Source organism: Carassius gibelio, chromosome A19 (genome assembly GCF_023724105.1).
Source record: "Carassius gibelio isolate Cgi1373 ecotype wild population from Czech Republic chromosome A19, carGib1.2-hapl.c, whole genome shotgun sequence".
NCBI classification, from domain to species: domain Eukaryota; kingdom Metazoa; phylum Chordata; class Actinopteri; order Cypriniformes; family Cyprinidae; genus Carassius; species Carassius gibelio.
This window is the reverse complement of record NC_068389.1, coordinates 26356536-26373512: the sequence shown is the minus strand read 5'-3', so window position 1 is coordinate 26373512 and position 16977 is coordinate 26356536. Positions and strand designations below refer to the sequence as shown.

At 39.2% G+C, this 16977-nt stretch overlaps 2 protein-coding genes across 6 annotated transcripts in view; one reads left to right on the top strand and one right to left on the bottom strand.

Annotated features, from left to right (window-relative positions):
- Positions 1–16977, top strand: part of LOC127935318 (60S acidic ribosomal protein P1-like) — a 568794-nt gene that overhangs the window by 330313 nt on the left and 221504 nt on the right. The window lies entirely within an intron of this gene.
- Positions 1–16977, bottom strand: part of LOC127935305 (serine/threonine-protein phosphatase 6 regulatory ankyrin repeat subunit B-like) — a 64022-nt gene that overhangs the window by 3847 nt on the left and 43198 nt on the right. For both annotated transcript variants that reach the window (XM_052533049.1, XM_052533048.1), the window contains exons 19-27: positions 14169–14372; positions 12672–12773; positions 12470–12568; positions 12197–12358; positions 11029–11136; positions 10754–10951; positions 6094–6300; positions 2161–2618; positions 117–1021 (exon numbers count right to left, since the gene is read on the bottom strand). In XM_052533049.1, coding sequence (XP_052389009.1) covers positions 117–1021; positions 2161–2618; positions 6094–6300; positions 10754–10951; positions 11029–11136; positions 12197–12358; positions 12470–12568; positions 12672–12773; positions 14169–14372 — 2443 coding nt within the window. The remainder of the gene's footprint in view (positions 1–116; positions 1022–2160; positions 2619–6093; positions 6301–10753; positions 10952–11028; positions 11137–12196; positions 12359–12469; positions 12569–12671; positions 12774–14168; positions 14373–16977) is intronic.

Sequence of the window (16977 nt, the reverse complement as noted above, 5' to 3'; positions counted from 1 at the left end):
GCATATACAAGATACACTCGCACTTGCAAGAAAAAAAGAGTTGCCAATTTATTCTTTGCCAGACACAAGCTTCCCCAGTAACATGCAAATGATCTTTACTGAAAAGCAACTCCTACCTGCACGTTTGCAGAGAAGCTTGATGGAGTAGAAGAGTTTGCTGAACAGGTTGAACGGAGACGGAATTCCAGACTTGCGGCTCATATCGCGGATCAGAATGGCGCGGCCGTACTTCCATTCCATGTCAGACTGAGCCTGGATGCGCTGGTACGTGTCGCTCATCATGGCGATGAGGAGGTTGATCAACACGATGGAAGTCACCACCAGATACACACTAAATACCGTTTTAGCCAAAAACTCCATGGCAGCAGGTGAATGCTCCACCATGGGAATTTTATCTGGTTCGGTTAAACCAAACAAAGCAAAGAAGAGTGGCACAGACATGTTTAAAGGTCTCAGAATGGTCACTTGTGTGGCGTTACCAGTGCTGTTGTTCCAATCATGTGGATATGGCTGACACAAAGCAGTGAGACTCAGCGTGAAGGCAGTGTGGAACAAAATGAGGATCACAGTGAACCGGCACAGATCCTTCATCAAGTCTCTGATTATTATAGCCCATGGGCCAAATAAGTGATGGAACGTGAGGAACTCCAGCAGCTGGATGAATCCCAGTGTCATTGCCACGGCCAGCAGGACGTTTCTAGCAAACAGGCAGTGCAGGTGCACTGGTGGCCACCATTGGGTGAAGACTGCTAGCAGGTGGCACAGCAGAGCCACGGCGGAAAAACCCAGTAGAAGAAGACCAATCCACGCTAATCCAGCACGCTCACCTGGGAAGGTCAGCTCGGATACCAGCATCCCACAAAGCCAGATCAGCAACAGACACTCCGACCAGCCGGGCACCAGACGGCCCTCAGACAGAGGACTCACGGGTGGATACACGATTGTTAAGATGAACAGGACCAACAGGAAGACGTGCGACACCAGATGACTCATTAACTTCATGACTGGGATGGTGTTGAAGCTGAGTGGAGATTAAAACAATCAGTTACACAAATTTCTCCTCAACCGAGAAACACAGGCAGTAAAAAGTTTGGATACATATTATTTAATTTATGTTTCTTAAGAACCATTTTTTTATCTAAAGGCCTATTACAATTGTTTTTGTTAATTCAAATAAAGATATAATAAAATACAATGCAAATATTAGATTAAAAACAAACTTAAACTAAAATTAGAAATGTTGCCTTGGAAACTAAAACTGAAATAATTTTTTTTTTTTTATTAAACATAAAAATATATCATAAAACAAAAGCTAATTTAATAAAATATTAATAAACACTATAATACTGTTTCTATGGCTCAGCGGTAGTGCATTGCATTAGCAATGCAAAAGGTTGTAGGTTCAATTCCCTGGGGAACATATTTGGTAAAAAAAAAATGTTGCTTTGGATAAAAGTGTCTGCTAAATGCATAGATTGAATCGTTTATAAATTAGAAAAAATTATCAAAAAGCCAGTGCTGTTATTGTTAACTACAACTTTTGAAATGGTTTTCATTCATTGAAACAAGGATAAAATTAAATATACATACTAGATTTAAAATTATAAATGTCGCCTTGGCCACTAAAATTACTAAAACAAAAAAAACAAAAACAAAATTTAGCTAAATGAAAAAAAAAGAAAAAAAAAAGTAACTCAAAAGACGAAAGTGCATTAAGAAATGATTCATACTAAAATTTAAATGAAAACATATGAATTGAAAATATAAACAATGTAAAATGAAAATGTAGTAAATAATATAAAAGTACACAAATAATACTTAAATAACACTTTTCAAGGTTTTGCGGTATGATTTTATTTTTTGAAATAAATACTTTTAATAAAAAGGACACATTAAATTGATCAAACGTGACAGTGAAGACATTTATAATGTTATAAAATAGTTATATTTTTAACTAAATGCCTTTCTTTTGAACTTTCTATTAATCAATTATATGTTTCTTGAGCAGCAAATCAGAACATTACAATGATTTCTGAAGGATCATGTGACACTTAAGACTAGAGTAATCATTGCTGAAAATTGTGATCTTTCACAAAATTACTGTCTTTCTTGTATTTTTGATCAAATAGGCTTGGTGAAGTTTACTGTGTCAGACTGTACCGGTGTCTGAGTGGCAGTGAGATCGCCAGCCACAGCGGAGGGAAGAGCAGCAAACAGAAGAACAGCAGCAGGATCTTCCATGAATTCCACTGCAGGCCTCCGCACCACACTTCTGTCAGGTACATCTGCACCGCCGGATGGGACACCACGGCCTTCTGCTCTCCCTCGATCAAGCAGTCCAGCATGCTGGCACCACGGTGATCCACAGCCCTGAGGATCAGACCTGTGCCATGACCCCCGGTTGAGGCGGCGAGGGTCAGGAGGTCAGAAGCCATGAGCTCACAGTGGAGCGCGGCGGCATGCAGGTCGATGGAGCGCACCTTCTCTCTGAGCGCGGCCAGAGTCAGAGCTCGCGACAGACGGACGCACGTGTCCAGAGGAGCAGGAGAATGAAGAACCAACTCCTCCAGAGCCAGATTATCATTCATCCGGCCGCACACCATCAGATTGAACACAAACTACAGACAACACACAAAACAGAACATGATTAATGATGCCATTTGAATTGGTTTATTTTCAGCAGAACAATGCATTTAAAGGGAAAGTCTACCCAAAAATGGAAAATTATCCCATTATTTACTCACCCTCAATGTATTGTATATGACTTTCTTCTTGCAGACGAATACAATCTTAGTTATAGTAAAAGGATCATAAGATGTGATTAACATTGGTCCTTTCTCTTTGGAGTGTTACAAGTGCTTGGTGCATAAAGAAGATGTGTAAAGTTGCAAAAACTAAAGTCTCAAAATCAAAGAGATATTCTTTATAAAAGCTAAGAGCGGTTCGTTGTGAAAGCAAAACTTCATTGTTTGGCCTTCCAAAAGAGGCCACGACTAGAAATCAGTGGTTAAGTTGTATTTACAACACTGTTCCAGAACAGTTCAACCCAAATATTCAAATGTGTGCAGCGCATTTTATGGAGGAAAAGGGCTGTTACTTGATCTTGGGAAGGCTGTGCACAAAGCTGTTTCTATAAAGTGGGGCAATTCCAAATTTTGAAGGGCAAGGCTTCTGACTCACAGCCTGTATGTACATTTTATTATATTTAAGGAATTCACCACTTATGATTCAAACGCGAGTTTTGAGCAGTATAGAGCTTGTTGTTTGTCATTTCTTCAATCACGAATGCACACATGGTTTTATGTTTACACAGCGCAATACGCAATGCATAAAAAGACGTATAAGTCATTATATTCAGTAATTATGTCCCCACTAAATGCTACAAATGCTGTGTTTTTATAATGGGTTTATCTGTTTTGTTTGGTTATGCAGTCCAGCATGCTGGCACCTTCAGAACCTTCAGATCCTTCAGAAATCATTGTAATGTTCTGATTCCACACGGCATCACAGTATGAAATTTGAAATGGGGGGAAATATCATTATGAAATGAATGTTTTTCTGAAATACACGTTGGACACAATTATTGGCACCCCTAGAAATTATTCATAGTAAAATATTTCTGAAGTATACTCCCATTCATATTCACAATTTTGAGCACTCCAGGGTGATTATGAACATGAAATTACACAGCCACGGCTTCCTGTTTCACAGAAGAAGAATTATCCATTACAATGAGAAAAACCAAGGTATATACAGGTGCTTCTCAATAAATTAGAATGTTGATGAAAAGTTAATTTCAGTAATTCAACTCAAATTGTGAAACTCATGTATTAAATAAATCCAGTGCACACAGACTGAAATAGTTTAAGTCTTTGGTACTTTTAATTGTTATGATTTTACCTCACATTTAACAAAAACTCAAATTACAATACTTCATAAAACCAGCTCCTTTTGCTTTAATAAATCCATCAGTTCAGCGTGGCGTGGAGGAGATCAGTTTGTGGCACTGCTGAGGTGGTCTGGAAGCCCAGGTTTCTTTGACAGTGGCCTTCAGTTCATCTGCATTTTTTGGTCTCTTGTTTCTCAGCTTGCTCTTGACAATACCTCTTAGATTCTCTCTGGGGTTCAGGTCTGGTGAGTTTGCTGTTCAGTCAAGCACAGCAACACAATGGTCATTTAACCAACTTTTGGTGCTTTTGGCAGTGCGGTAGGTGCCAAATTCTGCTGGAAAATGAAATCAGCATCTTCAAAATGCTGGTCAGCAGAAGGAAGCATGAAGTGCTCCAAGATTTCTTGGTAAAGGGGTACAGTGACTTTGGTTTTCAAAAAACACAATGGACCAACACCAGCCGATGACATTGCACCCCAAAGGAAATACAAAACTTGCTATCATCTGAAAAAAGGACTTTTGAGCAATGGCAACAGTCCAGTTCTTCTTCTCCTTCGCCCAGGTAAGACGCCTCTGACTTTGCCTGTGGTACAGGCGTGTCTTAACAAGAGGATTATGACAACTGTAGCCAAATTCCTTGACACTTCTGTGTGTGGTGGCTCTTGATGCCTTGACCCCAGCCTAAGTGCATTCATTGAATCCAGTCTGCTTGACGATCCTCATAAAGCTGTGGTTCTCTCGGGTTGTGCATCTTTTTCTTTCACACTTTTTCGTTCCACTCAGTTAACATGCTAGGATACAGCACTCTGTGAACAGACAGCTTATTGGCAATTAATTTTTCTTGACTTTAACTTCCCTGTGAATGGTGTCAATAAGTGTCAGACACCATTTTGAAGGCCCAGGAAACCTTTTTCAGGTGTTTTGAGTTGATTAGCTGATTGGCATGTCATCATGACAGAAAACAGAAAATGAGCTTTTTAGCAGCAAACCCTCAAGATGAACATTTAGAGCTGTTAAACTGTCAAAGGAAGGTTTCAAAAAGTATTGAATAACAGGGTGCCGTTAATTGTGGCCAATGCGTATTAGAGAAAAATATTTATTTCATAATTATATTTCTCCCCATTTAATATTATTATTATCAAATGAAAAGTTAGATTTTTGTGATTTTTTTAAATAAAAGATCAAAAGGATTAACAATGCAGATTCATTTTTACAGCCTTTTTTGATTATATTTACCATGACTGTATGTCCTACATCATCTGCTGGACGTCATTCTGTATTTGGCTTCAAAATCTCAACACCCATTTATGGCCATTATAATGCTTGGAAAAGCCAGACATTTTTTTTTTAATATATATAACTCAGATTTTATTTGTCTGAAAGAAGAAAGTCATATACACCTAGGATGGCTATAGGGTGAGAAAATCATGGTGGAATTTTAATTTTCATTGTTTCAAATTTTTTTATCCATTTAAACCTGTGTTGAAGTTCCTTTCTGCTCATTAAGAATAAAATGAAAGAATCAACCCTGCCATCACGTTACAGAAAAACAGTGATGTAAAATCATCTAATTAACCATTGTGAAAAACACATTTAGAATTCTTCAATAAAGATTCATACAATTAAATCAGCAACAACAATAAGACACAATTTTATTTATAATTTATTTGATATCAGTTACATAATTTATCTAATATTAGTATTAATCTAAATAAAAGCTGAGTTACGCAGCTGAGTTTATTCAGAGTAGGCAGTAAAATATAATATAATACACAAGTTATCATTTATTTTTACTTATAAAAAGTGTATTTACTCTTTCAACTAAGTAATATGAATGAAGGCCAGTATTATGGATTTTTTACAATAAATTTTGGAGGCTAAAATTGAACCCATTCATTATTACAGTTAAATTTGTGCCATCATCTACACCTAAATGCTTACAGAACTTTAAAAATATTATAACTTTTAATTTAGGTGAACTTAAAACAATCTTCACATAAACCAATTTTCATAAATGTGCTTTTAATACAGTGTGTTGTGTATGATGTATAGTAATGTAGTGACGTTTCAGTCTCCATCAGTATCAGCTCTCTAATAAACATATGGTAGTTAGAACATTTGGAAAAAACAAACAAATAAACACACACACACACACACACACACAAACACACATAGAGAACGAACAGGGTATCAGTGAGTATGACCTTCTTGTCGTCCAGCAATTGGAGTATGTTCTTCTCTTGTCTGAGCAGGAAGATGACTGTTTTCTCATGGTTCTCCTGAGCAGCGTACTGCAGCGGTGTCCATCCGACATGACATTCAACACACACTGACGCTCCACTCTCAACCAGGATTGACACCACCTCCAGAAAGCCGGCTTTAGCTGCGTAATGCAGCGGTGTTAAGCCACTCTGAAAGACACAGCAGCTTTACTGCTCAAAAGAATGCAGCTTTACTGCTCTGAATACTGATATTTTAGTTTTACATTTCCAGTCATAGGTTTGGAATAATTCAGTTCAGTGTTTTTGAAAGAAGTCTCTCTTCTGCTCACTAAGGTTGCATTTATTTGATCTAAAATATAGCAAGAACAGTAATAATGTGAAAAATTATGTTTTCTATGCAATTATAAAATATATATATATATATGATTCATACCTAAATTTTAAGCAGTCTTACTGAGCATAGGAATCCTGAACAGAAGTGTATTTATTAATACACTATGATTTATTCATTTTCAAATTATTTAATATTTTTTAGTGTTATAAATGGTATTTTCGTATGTTTTTTTTTTATTTATTGTAATTTGTAAAAAAAATAATTAATTTTTTCTTTTTCTTTTTACGTTTCATCTAATATTTATATATTATTTAGTCTATATTTTAACACATTTCACTTTATATAACAGTAACACACTGCTTTGGTATTTCAGCATATCAGAGCACAGTTTGAGAAATGAGTGGGAAAATTCAATTAATTTGCTGTACATAGTACTATTACTATTGTAGAAATGTTATTTTTTAGTATATATGCAAGTATAATATGTATTAAAATTAGAATGTATTTATTTATTTATTTAGCTTTTATTTTTATATTTTGAGTTTTTATTTAGTTTAGTAGTTTATGAGCTTTCGTAATTTTTATTAGTTTTTTTTTATTGACCAGCGAGTTTATCCTCCTGGTCAATAGTCCACATTCGCCGTTGCGCTGCCGTCTTCGTCTTTCTTCTTCTGTGGTTTTCCTAGTTCGTGATTGGTCAATTTCAGATAAATCAACAAATCGGCTCGTTCAACCGCACCAATGTCACAAATTTAAACCAATAGCTCACAAACTTTTTAGACATGTTTAAAAATGATCGGGAGGTCGGGAAGTGCTCGTAAGCCACTCTGCTCGGCTCGTAATTCATCGCAAATGATACAAGCCGCGACCATACGAGCATTAGCGATTTCCACACGATTGAAAAAAATCACATGCGAACTCGTAAGACAGCAAAAATTGCACCGTGTACACCCACCTTTACCCCCAGGGCAACCAAGATGTAAGTGACTTTGTTTCTTCAGTAGAACACAAAGATCGGTTTGTGCAAGGAACTGAACAGTATCTATATAGTTTTTTACCTCTGATTCACCACAATGTCCAAACTGTCCTGAGTTCCAAACAGCCGGCGCCTGACATGATTCCTTGCTTTTTGGCGGATTGCATACTTATAAGTGCACTATAAGTGCCACCTATCTCTGAAATGGACCATTTACACGATCTACAATCTCAAATAGGAGTGTCAATGGTCGATTTGAGTGATAGGTGGTGATAATGCACTTATAATTCTGTGATCCACCGTAAAGAAAAAATGGCATGTCATGTGCCAACTGTTGAGAAAATGCTCAGGACAGTTCGAACAGGTAAAATATTAACATAAATACTGTCGAGTTTCTTGCACAGACTGATCATTTTGTCTCTTTACACAATGTATTGTCACGAGCCGCAGAGTTTAATTATGTTCTGTTTGTGTATGTTTTTCTTGACTCTCAAAGCTGTGATTCCCATCCACTTCCATTATATGACTGACAGACTTTGTTTGTGTTATACTTAAGAAACAAAGCCACCTCCATCTTGGATGCCCTGGGGGTAAGCAGATAAACATACAATTTTAATTTCTGGATGAACTATCCCTTTAACAATAACAGGACTGCTTTGGTATCTCTGGAAATCTGCGCAAAGTTTGAGACACTATTTAGATCTCATTTTATACTCTAGAGGAGCATCCATTTGACCATTTAATTTCATTGCTATGTTATGTTCCTCGTATGTTTTTTTTGCTTGCTCCCTGCCCCCCCCCCCCCCCCCCCCTATAAATACAAAAACTTGCCTACCTCCTTTTCCTGAAATTATTCTAACCTTTGACTCACATGACAAAAACCACATTGGTTTATGTTAACTAATTTCTTGGGCAGTGTAAAACCAGCATTTAAAGCTTCAATCATTCAGAAATAATATCCCTTGACTTTATGGATGGCACTTGCGACTCTATGGGAAGTCTTTAAAACTTGAGACAAATTTGGGCAAAATTTGTACCCCGATCAGTTTGTACAGTTCTCGGTAACCCAAATGTCGAAAAGAATTTCATGAGCGATTACAGGAGCAGTTATTTTCGCTACACATTTTTGCCTTCGGAAAATGTGTAGCCGCAAGCATTATCATTAACAAGTCCCGGTTACCAGCTCTGGTCTTAGGCAAAGGACCAATGCAATCGACAATGACATGCTCGAAAGGTTACCCCATCACAGGTGTAGGAACAAGTAGTGCACACGGAATTACTTGGTTTTGGCTTCCCTGAAAATTGCCACGTACCACATGTCCTGGAATATTTCACTACATCAGACTTTAATGTGGTGCCAAAATATAGCTACCACAAAAAGTGTCATAAGAAAAAAGAACAATACATCCTCAGCCCCGGTCATCTGCATTGCACCTGTATCACACAATATTGTCACCTTAATCTGATTTGTAGACTGAACATCAGCAGAAACTAAACCTTCCACCCAAAAAAGGTTGATAGCCCACATCTATTTTCTCATGATTTTTATTGTCAATCAGGCTTTACAATACCAACACTTGATAAGGAAGCAAGGCAATCAGCAATCACATGGCCAGTTTCGTGACAATAAAAACACTCTCTCTCTCTTCCCTAACTTTTGTATCAGTAGACTTAAAACGTGACTGGTCCTTCGAAATGGGAGAAATGGAAGGAACTTTTTCAGTACAGGCAAAACAAATGGTTTTGTGAGTCAGAGCAAACTCATCAGCAAGAACAGACACATTTGATTTTACTTTATTCATTTAAGTAAACTGCAGTACGAACAGGAATACAACCCTTAAATTCTTCGAACAAAATGTAATCACAAAGTGCCTAGAAATCTGTAACTTTACTTGCTATGCACCATTTGTCAAACAGCATAGACTTTTCCCTAGCAAATTCAACGAACGGATGTCAAAATGTTTTTATATAATATCCGAATTGCTGCCTATAAGCTTCAGGTACGGGTTCATAAGCTCTCAAAATTGTCGCCTTAACAACATCATAGTTCAAACGGTCCTCCAAAGACAAGACAGCACACATGTCCTGGGCTTTTCCCATTAGCTTACACTGTAGTAACAAAGACCATACTTCTCGAGACCAATTCAAAGCTGAAGTAATTTACTCAAAAACATTAAAATACCAGTCCACCTCAATCTCTCTAAACTGTGAGGGGTGAGAGGGCATAAGAGCAATGTTTACTCAAATCAAACGCACTACCTGATAATCCTACTCTTATCGCATCATCGGAGCCTACTGCAGGGGCAGGCTGAACAGACAGACCCGATGACACTGGAGGAACCAATGGCACGGGAGGAGAAATTTGTAATGAACTGGGGGCTACTGGAACAGGAGGACCTGGTGCATCTCTGGCAACTCCCAATTCGAGCTACCGCAACTTGATCTGTGTATCAGCATTCATTTCTAGACAGTGGATTTCAAGCTGAAACTCCAGCTCAACCTGACTCTCTCAGCTATACTCACGCTCTCCTCCATCTGGACCTTTGCCAGATGTAACTTGAGACGAACTTCACTTCCAGACCCCGACAGGGCAGGAGAAAGTAATCAAAATGCAGCAATACAGTTTTGATTTTGGACTCATTAACCTCAGCCGCTTTTCTCGCTTCTTCCTTACAAAAGCACAAAAGGATGGGCATCAGCACTGAGCAATTCTTGATCTACACAATTCTAGCTCCTCTAGTCCATTCACCACAACATGCTTAATCTCCCTCTACAGCTGCTGCCTATTAACCTTAGTTTGAAAATGTTCAGCAACAGGAATCAAATCATCCTTTCTACACTTATTCAATTACTATTCAAATCAAAATCAGCTTTTCTAATTGATTCATTAAAAAATAAGCAAGCTCAAAGTCAATCACCATTAAATGTATTTATTTTTTTCTCTCTCTTTCAACAAATCACCTGCTTCACGATCACTGGTTACTCCAGCAACAGTGTATCTGACCATTTGCATCCCCTAAATTATTAAATACTGTAACATTAAAAATGTTACATGCTTGATATTTTTTGGGGGATGTTTTGTAACATTTAAGTGAGACACAACTGTCACTGGGGTAAACCATGAAAGACAAAGATCCGGCAACAGACAGACAGTGACATTCGATATGAAATAAATGTATTTTAAGAGGTGCAGATTAGCAGTCACTAAAGAAGGGGAAAAAAGCAAGGAGCAAACAAAAATACAAAACATACGAGGAACGTAACAGCTGTCTATGAGAAATAATCGAGATATTTCTGTGTGATTTTTCTTTGCATGGCAGGTTTCTTCTCACCGTGTCCTTGTGGTTGATCTCCGCTCCCTGTCCCAGCAGGACTCTCACCATGGCCACATGTCCATGTGCAGAGGCCAGATGCAGACAGGTACATCCGTGTTTGTCGGTCAGGTGCAGCAGAGATCCAGAGCGGCTGAGCAGCAGCCCAACCAAAGCCGTGTGTCCACTCTGAGCCGCCAGGTGCAGAGGAGTGGAGCCCTGAAACACACGATGGACGGTCAGAACCGCACTCAAACGTCATTCTTCAGACTGCAGCAGTCCTTCTGATCCCTTGCCTGAATGTTTGTCTCAGCATCGGCCTGAACACCAGGAGAATTCAGCAACAAGCGAACCATGTTTTCATGACCGGACTGAGCCGCCAGGTGCAGAGGTGTGTAACCTGACTGAACACAAAGACACACACACACACACACAATAAATCATGCACTGATGATTCACAATCACTAATATGTACATTGTGGCTTTTGTTTCAGTAAAAGCTAAATTACCTTGAGATATCAAGACTTATTTTGAGAGAAAACATCTTAAATATACTTTACACTGCAAAGGTGTAAGAAGTTTCACAAACAGAATAAAAAAAGTGCACTTGTATGTGCAATGTATGGAGGTGAAAAATGCATTTATTGTACAGTACACAGGAAATAATATTGTAGAAATATTATGAAATTAATGTTTTAATATTTTAAAATATAAATGTATAAATAATATTATTTATATTTCATGTATTATATAATTATATATTTAATTATAAATAAATTAACTACAATTAATATTTATGATAATATAACAAATAAACAATATAACTAAAAATAAAAATGATACACATTTTATAATATTTTACTGCTGCACTGGGTCTTTATACAAAATTGAAAGTTGTTATACAATTCATTTAGAATAAACTATGACATTAAGTCTGTAAAAAATTAACTCAATTAGGAGTTATATTTCTCTTTTTTACTTTATTTGTAAAAAGTGTAAATGTACTGAACACACAATAATTTTAAATAATGGTTTTAAACAATTAAAAAAAATAAACATCAAATTATAAATATATAATCATGAACTGATTAATAAAAATATTAATAAATGTAAATATATTAAAAACATAAGAAAATATACACTATGTGTCTTTATTTTATGTCATAGAGGATTTGGAAATGTGTAGATATTTAATTTTTTATTTTAATTTATGGATTTGAAGTTTCAGTGAGTTCAATAACCTTTTCCTTTTTTCTTCAACAACAACAACAACAACAACAACAAAAACCTGTTCAAATTAATCCACATTATTAAAATGACAACAACAATGCTCATGGGTTTGACTCCCAGTGAAAACAAAACACAAACAAAACTGCTGCAATGCAAAGCGAGCATCCCCCAGAATAAAAATGCCTTGTTTTCTAACACTCATGTTCTGCAGTGTATCTCGTTGTGTCCCGTCACCTCAGCGAACAGCTGTTGTCTCTTCACATCGTCTTTGCCGCTGGGACTGTCGCAGTTAGTAGGAAATTCACTGCGTATTGTAGCTGGAACTTTAGTCAGGATTTCTCTCACGAAGTCCACCTGTCCAAAACAGGCTGCCACATGCAGAGCTGTCAAACCTGTCTAAACATACACACACACACATAAATATGTTTCACTAATACTGAAACATTACAGCAGATTTTTGTTCTGCTTAACCTTTATAAGCAGAGGTCATGTGTTCACATGAAGCACCTTGGAGCTCTGGATCTGCAGTGAAACGCTGTCTTTCAGCACCTCCAGAATATGAGTGTGTCCATTCTTGGCAGCCAAATGTATGGCTGTCATGCCATCCTGAAAGGGTCAAAGATCAATGTACAGTTGCACCATTACAAAATTATTATTGTTCTTCATCATGTTAAAATGTCCTTTGTCACAATTTGTCTTTCTAACTCACGGCGTCCTCCTCTGTCACTGATGCTCCAGCGTCCAGAAGAACTTTCACTACCTCCGTATTACCACCAGCAGCAGCCAAATGCAGCGGACACAAACCCTTAGCCTGCCAAGTTAGAAAGAGCAGAAGTAAAAATAAAACATTTTAATTACCTGAAATAAAATGAGGTAGATTTTCATGAACTTCATTAAACAAAATGTAAATAAAAATTAAAACACTATATAGATTTAAAAATATGACCATAAAACAATTACTTGAAATAAAATCTAATATTTATAATAAAAGGTGTATATATTCCATTTCAAAATACAGAATCTGTTTCCTGCTTGATATTCCTGCCTGATGCACCTCCTCCAATGCACCTTTGGGTCAGCTGCAGGGTCATCAGCTGGTGCCACCATTCACAGACGTTTCACCCCCTTTACAATACGATTCCAGGAAGAGGGCATTGGCTTATGGGGATATCTCCCCGCCACCCCCTGCAGCTACCCTCACTGGGGTACCGAGCCCCAGTACTTAGTGGAACATTAAAGACAAAAGCTTTACATTTTGGGGAAGTCGTGGCCTAATGGTTAAAGAGTTTTGACTCCTAATGTTGTGGGTTTGAGTCTCTTCTCTCTTGTCCCAGCATTCCACAGAAATCACACAAGCTTTTGTCACAGTCTAGAAAACTGATTTAACAAGTAAACAAAAAAAAGTACTAAACAAGGAATAAAATAAAGCTTCAGCAGGGGCCAAGGCCAAAACAACAAGCATAACAGGTCTAACTTACAAAAGGGGTACTTTCTAATCTCTTAAAACAAAAATCTAAATAAACAACAAAAGTCTTACCTGACTCCCTTTCTAGATAAAATCAGGAGAAAACATGGGCCATAAAAGAAACGGTATCCACCTCCCTACTGCTCCAAAAATTATTATGAACTTTCAGCTTAAGTCTCACATTGTGGGTTTACTTGAACAAAACAAAGTAGAAACATCTCTCCAAAGTTATACAAGAACAATGCGCAAAAAAAAAAAAAAAAAAAAAAAAAAAACAGGCAGCAAAGGCCAAAAAGGGCATCGCTTCAGATGGAGTTTCCAGCTTTATCCATACACTCTCCCTCCAGCAGCCAATCAGAGTGGTTGATGATAACTAGGACCAGCTGATCTTCATTAATGGGAAGTCATGGCTTAGTGGTTAGAGAGTATGACTCCTAACCCCAGGGTTGTGGGTTCGAGTCTCGGGCTGGCAATACCACGACTTAGGTCCCCTTGAGTAAGCCACTGAACCGCAGCATAAACGGCTGCCCACTGCTCTGGGTGTGTGTTCACTGCTGTGTGTGTGCACTTTGGATGGGTTAAATGCAGAGTACGAATTCTGAGTATGGATCACTTGGCTGTATGTCACTTTCACTTAAGCTTTTGCATGGAGGAGAGAGACAGAAAACAAAACAACACTGCCAAGACAAACTGAATCAACATAGCAGCAAAAGCTAATAAAACATAAAATGACATCCTGACCTTGTTGTTGAGTGTGACCGGTCCTTGAGTAAACAGGAGCAGCTCTTTAATGACGGCCACACTGCCTTTAGCTGCAGCGATGTGTGTGCAGGTCGCTCCCTCCATGTTAGCTAGCTGGGCTAATTTAGGGCGGTGCCTCAGAAACAGCTTTACAACCTCCGAGTGATCATTCTCCACCGCTAGATGAAGAGGAGTCTGATTTTGCTAAAACAACACAGCAAACAACACTGCATGACCCATGATGGCAGGATTACTGTCATTATTATCAGGATTCTGTCAGTTATAAAGAGTAGTGGGCATCTGAAAAACAGGACTGGGGGAATTCAAGAAGATAAAACATTTTAAGAATATATATTTAAAAACTTGTACTTCCTTTAGACAGCAAAGGTGGCACAAAAGCTGCATCTGAAGTAGCATATACACCATGAAAAGGTGCATTTAAATTACTATGATAAGAAAAGATGAATTTATGACTATACAATCATGTATTAACTAAAACATGAATAATTCTGAATATAAATTCAGATAATATAAATTCATATAAATATATTTTTGATATATTTTACTGTCTTTATGCCGAATTTTGAGCAGTTATATAATAAACTTGCCTGTGTAAAGGTTTATTATTAAATTATTATGTCATTTATTTAGATGACTTATTTCAAGTTCAATATTTTAGTTCAATAACACAAAAAATTTGTTACAGACACACCTTCCAATCACAGCGTACTCCCTCACCTGAATACTGATCACTTCCACCTGACCCCCATTAACGAACAATCACCTCTGCACCACAAATACCACACACGTCTCTACCCCTCTACAACGAATCCATTCATCACTGCCTTCCACAACATCACTTTATCCTCAGCCTCCTGTGGTATTCCGTAACAGAAGACTAGAACAACACCGATCGGCTCAAGCATGAGCCTCACGGACCCCTTCCAAGACCCGGTCGACGCATTACGTCAGACACTCACCACTGTACCCACATCCCCGGCACATGCGAGCACTTCCTCACCTGCCGTGCACACCAATCCCATGGCCAAGCCGGCGCCCTACTCTGGTTCGGTGGAGGATTGCAGCGGATTTCTACTTCAATGGTCGCTGGTCCTGGAGATGCAACCGCACTTATACCCAACCGAAAGATCTAAGGTGGCCTTCTTGATATCCCAACTGCAAGGTAAAGCACTTCAGTGGGCCGATTCAATTTGGAATCAGAATAACCCACTTATCCAGTCTTATTCCAGCTTCATCAACCATTTTTAAGAAGTTTTTTGCAGACCAGCTTGGGACTCGTCTATTGGTGAGAAGCTTTATAACCTGAAACAGGGAAAAATGTCTGTCAGTGAATATGCACTTCAGTTCAGGACTCTAGCAGCCACCAGTGGATGGAATGAACAGGCCTTGCTGTCTACCTACCATCAGGGATTGGAACCTCGAGTGTGGTTGCATCTCGCTGCATACAAGGATACCATCATGCTTGGACGGTTCAAACTCCAATTCGCCACTCTGCCTACCAGAGGCCAGAGGTCTATATTGATGATTTACTCCCGGAGCCTGGCGGAACATCGTCGCCATGTTGCAAAGGTCCTGCAACACCTGAGGGCCTTTCAGCTCTATCTCAAGGCCGAGAAATTCTCCTTCCATCAGCCCTCAGTGCAGTTCCTTGGTTACAACATCAACAGCAGTGGCATCCAGATGGACGAGGGGAAGGTAAATGCTGTGAGAAATTGGCCCATTCCTACCACCATCAAAGAACTCCAACGATTCCTTGGCTTTGCCAATTTCTACAGACGTTTTATCCAAAATTACAGTGCCATCACCAACCCTCTCACTAGCCTCCTCCAGAATAAACCCAAATCACTCTCCTGGACTCCGGCCGCAACAGAGGCCTTCAACTCCCTCAAGAGGGCCTTTATGACCGCTCCACTCCTGGTCCATCCTGACCCCAATCAACCCTTCGTTGTAGAAGTCGACGCTTCTACCACCGGAGTGGGAGCGGTCTTATCTCAGCAGCAGGGGAATCCCAGTCAGCTCCACCCATGCGCCTTCTTCTCCCGGAAGCTCAACCCGGCTGAGGTAAACTATGACATCGGCAACTGTGAGCTGCTGGCCATCAAATTGGCCCTGGAGGAATGGAGGCATTGGCTGGAGGGAGCCAAACAACCCTTTCTGGTTCTCACTGACCAGAAACTATACTTCCGGAAAAAGTCATCATCAGCCCCATTACCTGGTCTGCTGAGACCCTTCCTTCCTTCCTCCAATCTAATCAGGTTGCCCACCGGGACACCAGTACATCCCCAGGACACGGCGAACTCCACTCATTCACTCCCTCACACATCTCTTGGCACTGGTCACCCGGGGGTCAATGAAACCCTCTCGTTGCTAAGGGAACGCTTCTGGTGGCCAAACATGGCTTCTGACGTCAGAAGGTACGTGAACGGATGTACAGACTGTGCCATCTCTAAAAGCCCACGCTATCTACCATCAGGCAAGCTCCATTCTCTGCCCGTCCCTAATCGCCCATGGTCACACCTAGGGTTGGACTTTATTACTGATCCAACAGGCAGACAGAGAGGAAGTTTCAGGAGATTGGATGCTTCCTCCCTACCTTCTGCCAAGGCCACCAGAAATCCTGGAACCAGTTCCTAGGATTGGCCAAGTACGCACAGAACTCCCTGTGACAACCTACCACCGGACTCACTCCATTCCAGTGCGTGCTCGGCTACCAACCTCCACTCTTTCCCTGGTCAGGAGAACCCTTGGACATCCCCGCCATCAACTACTGGTTCCGGGAGAGCGAGAG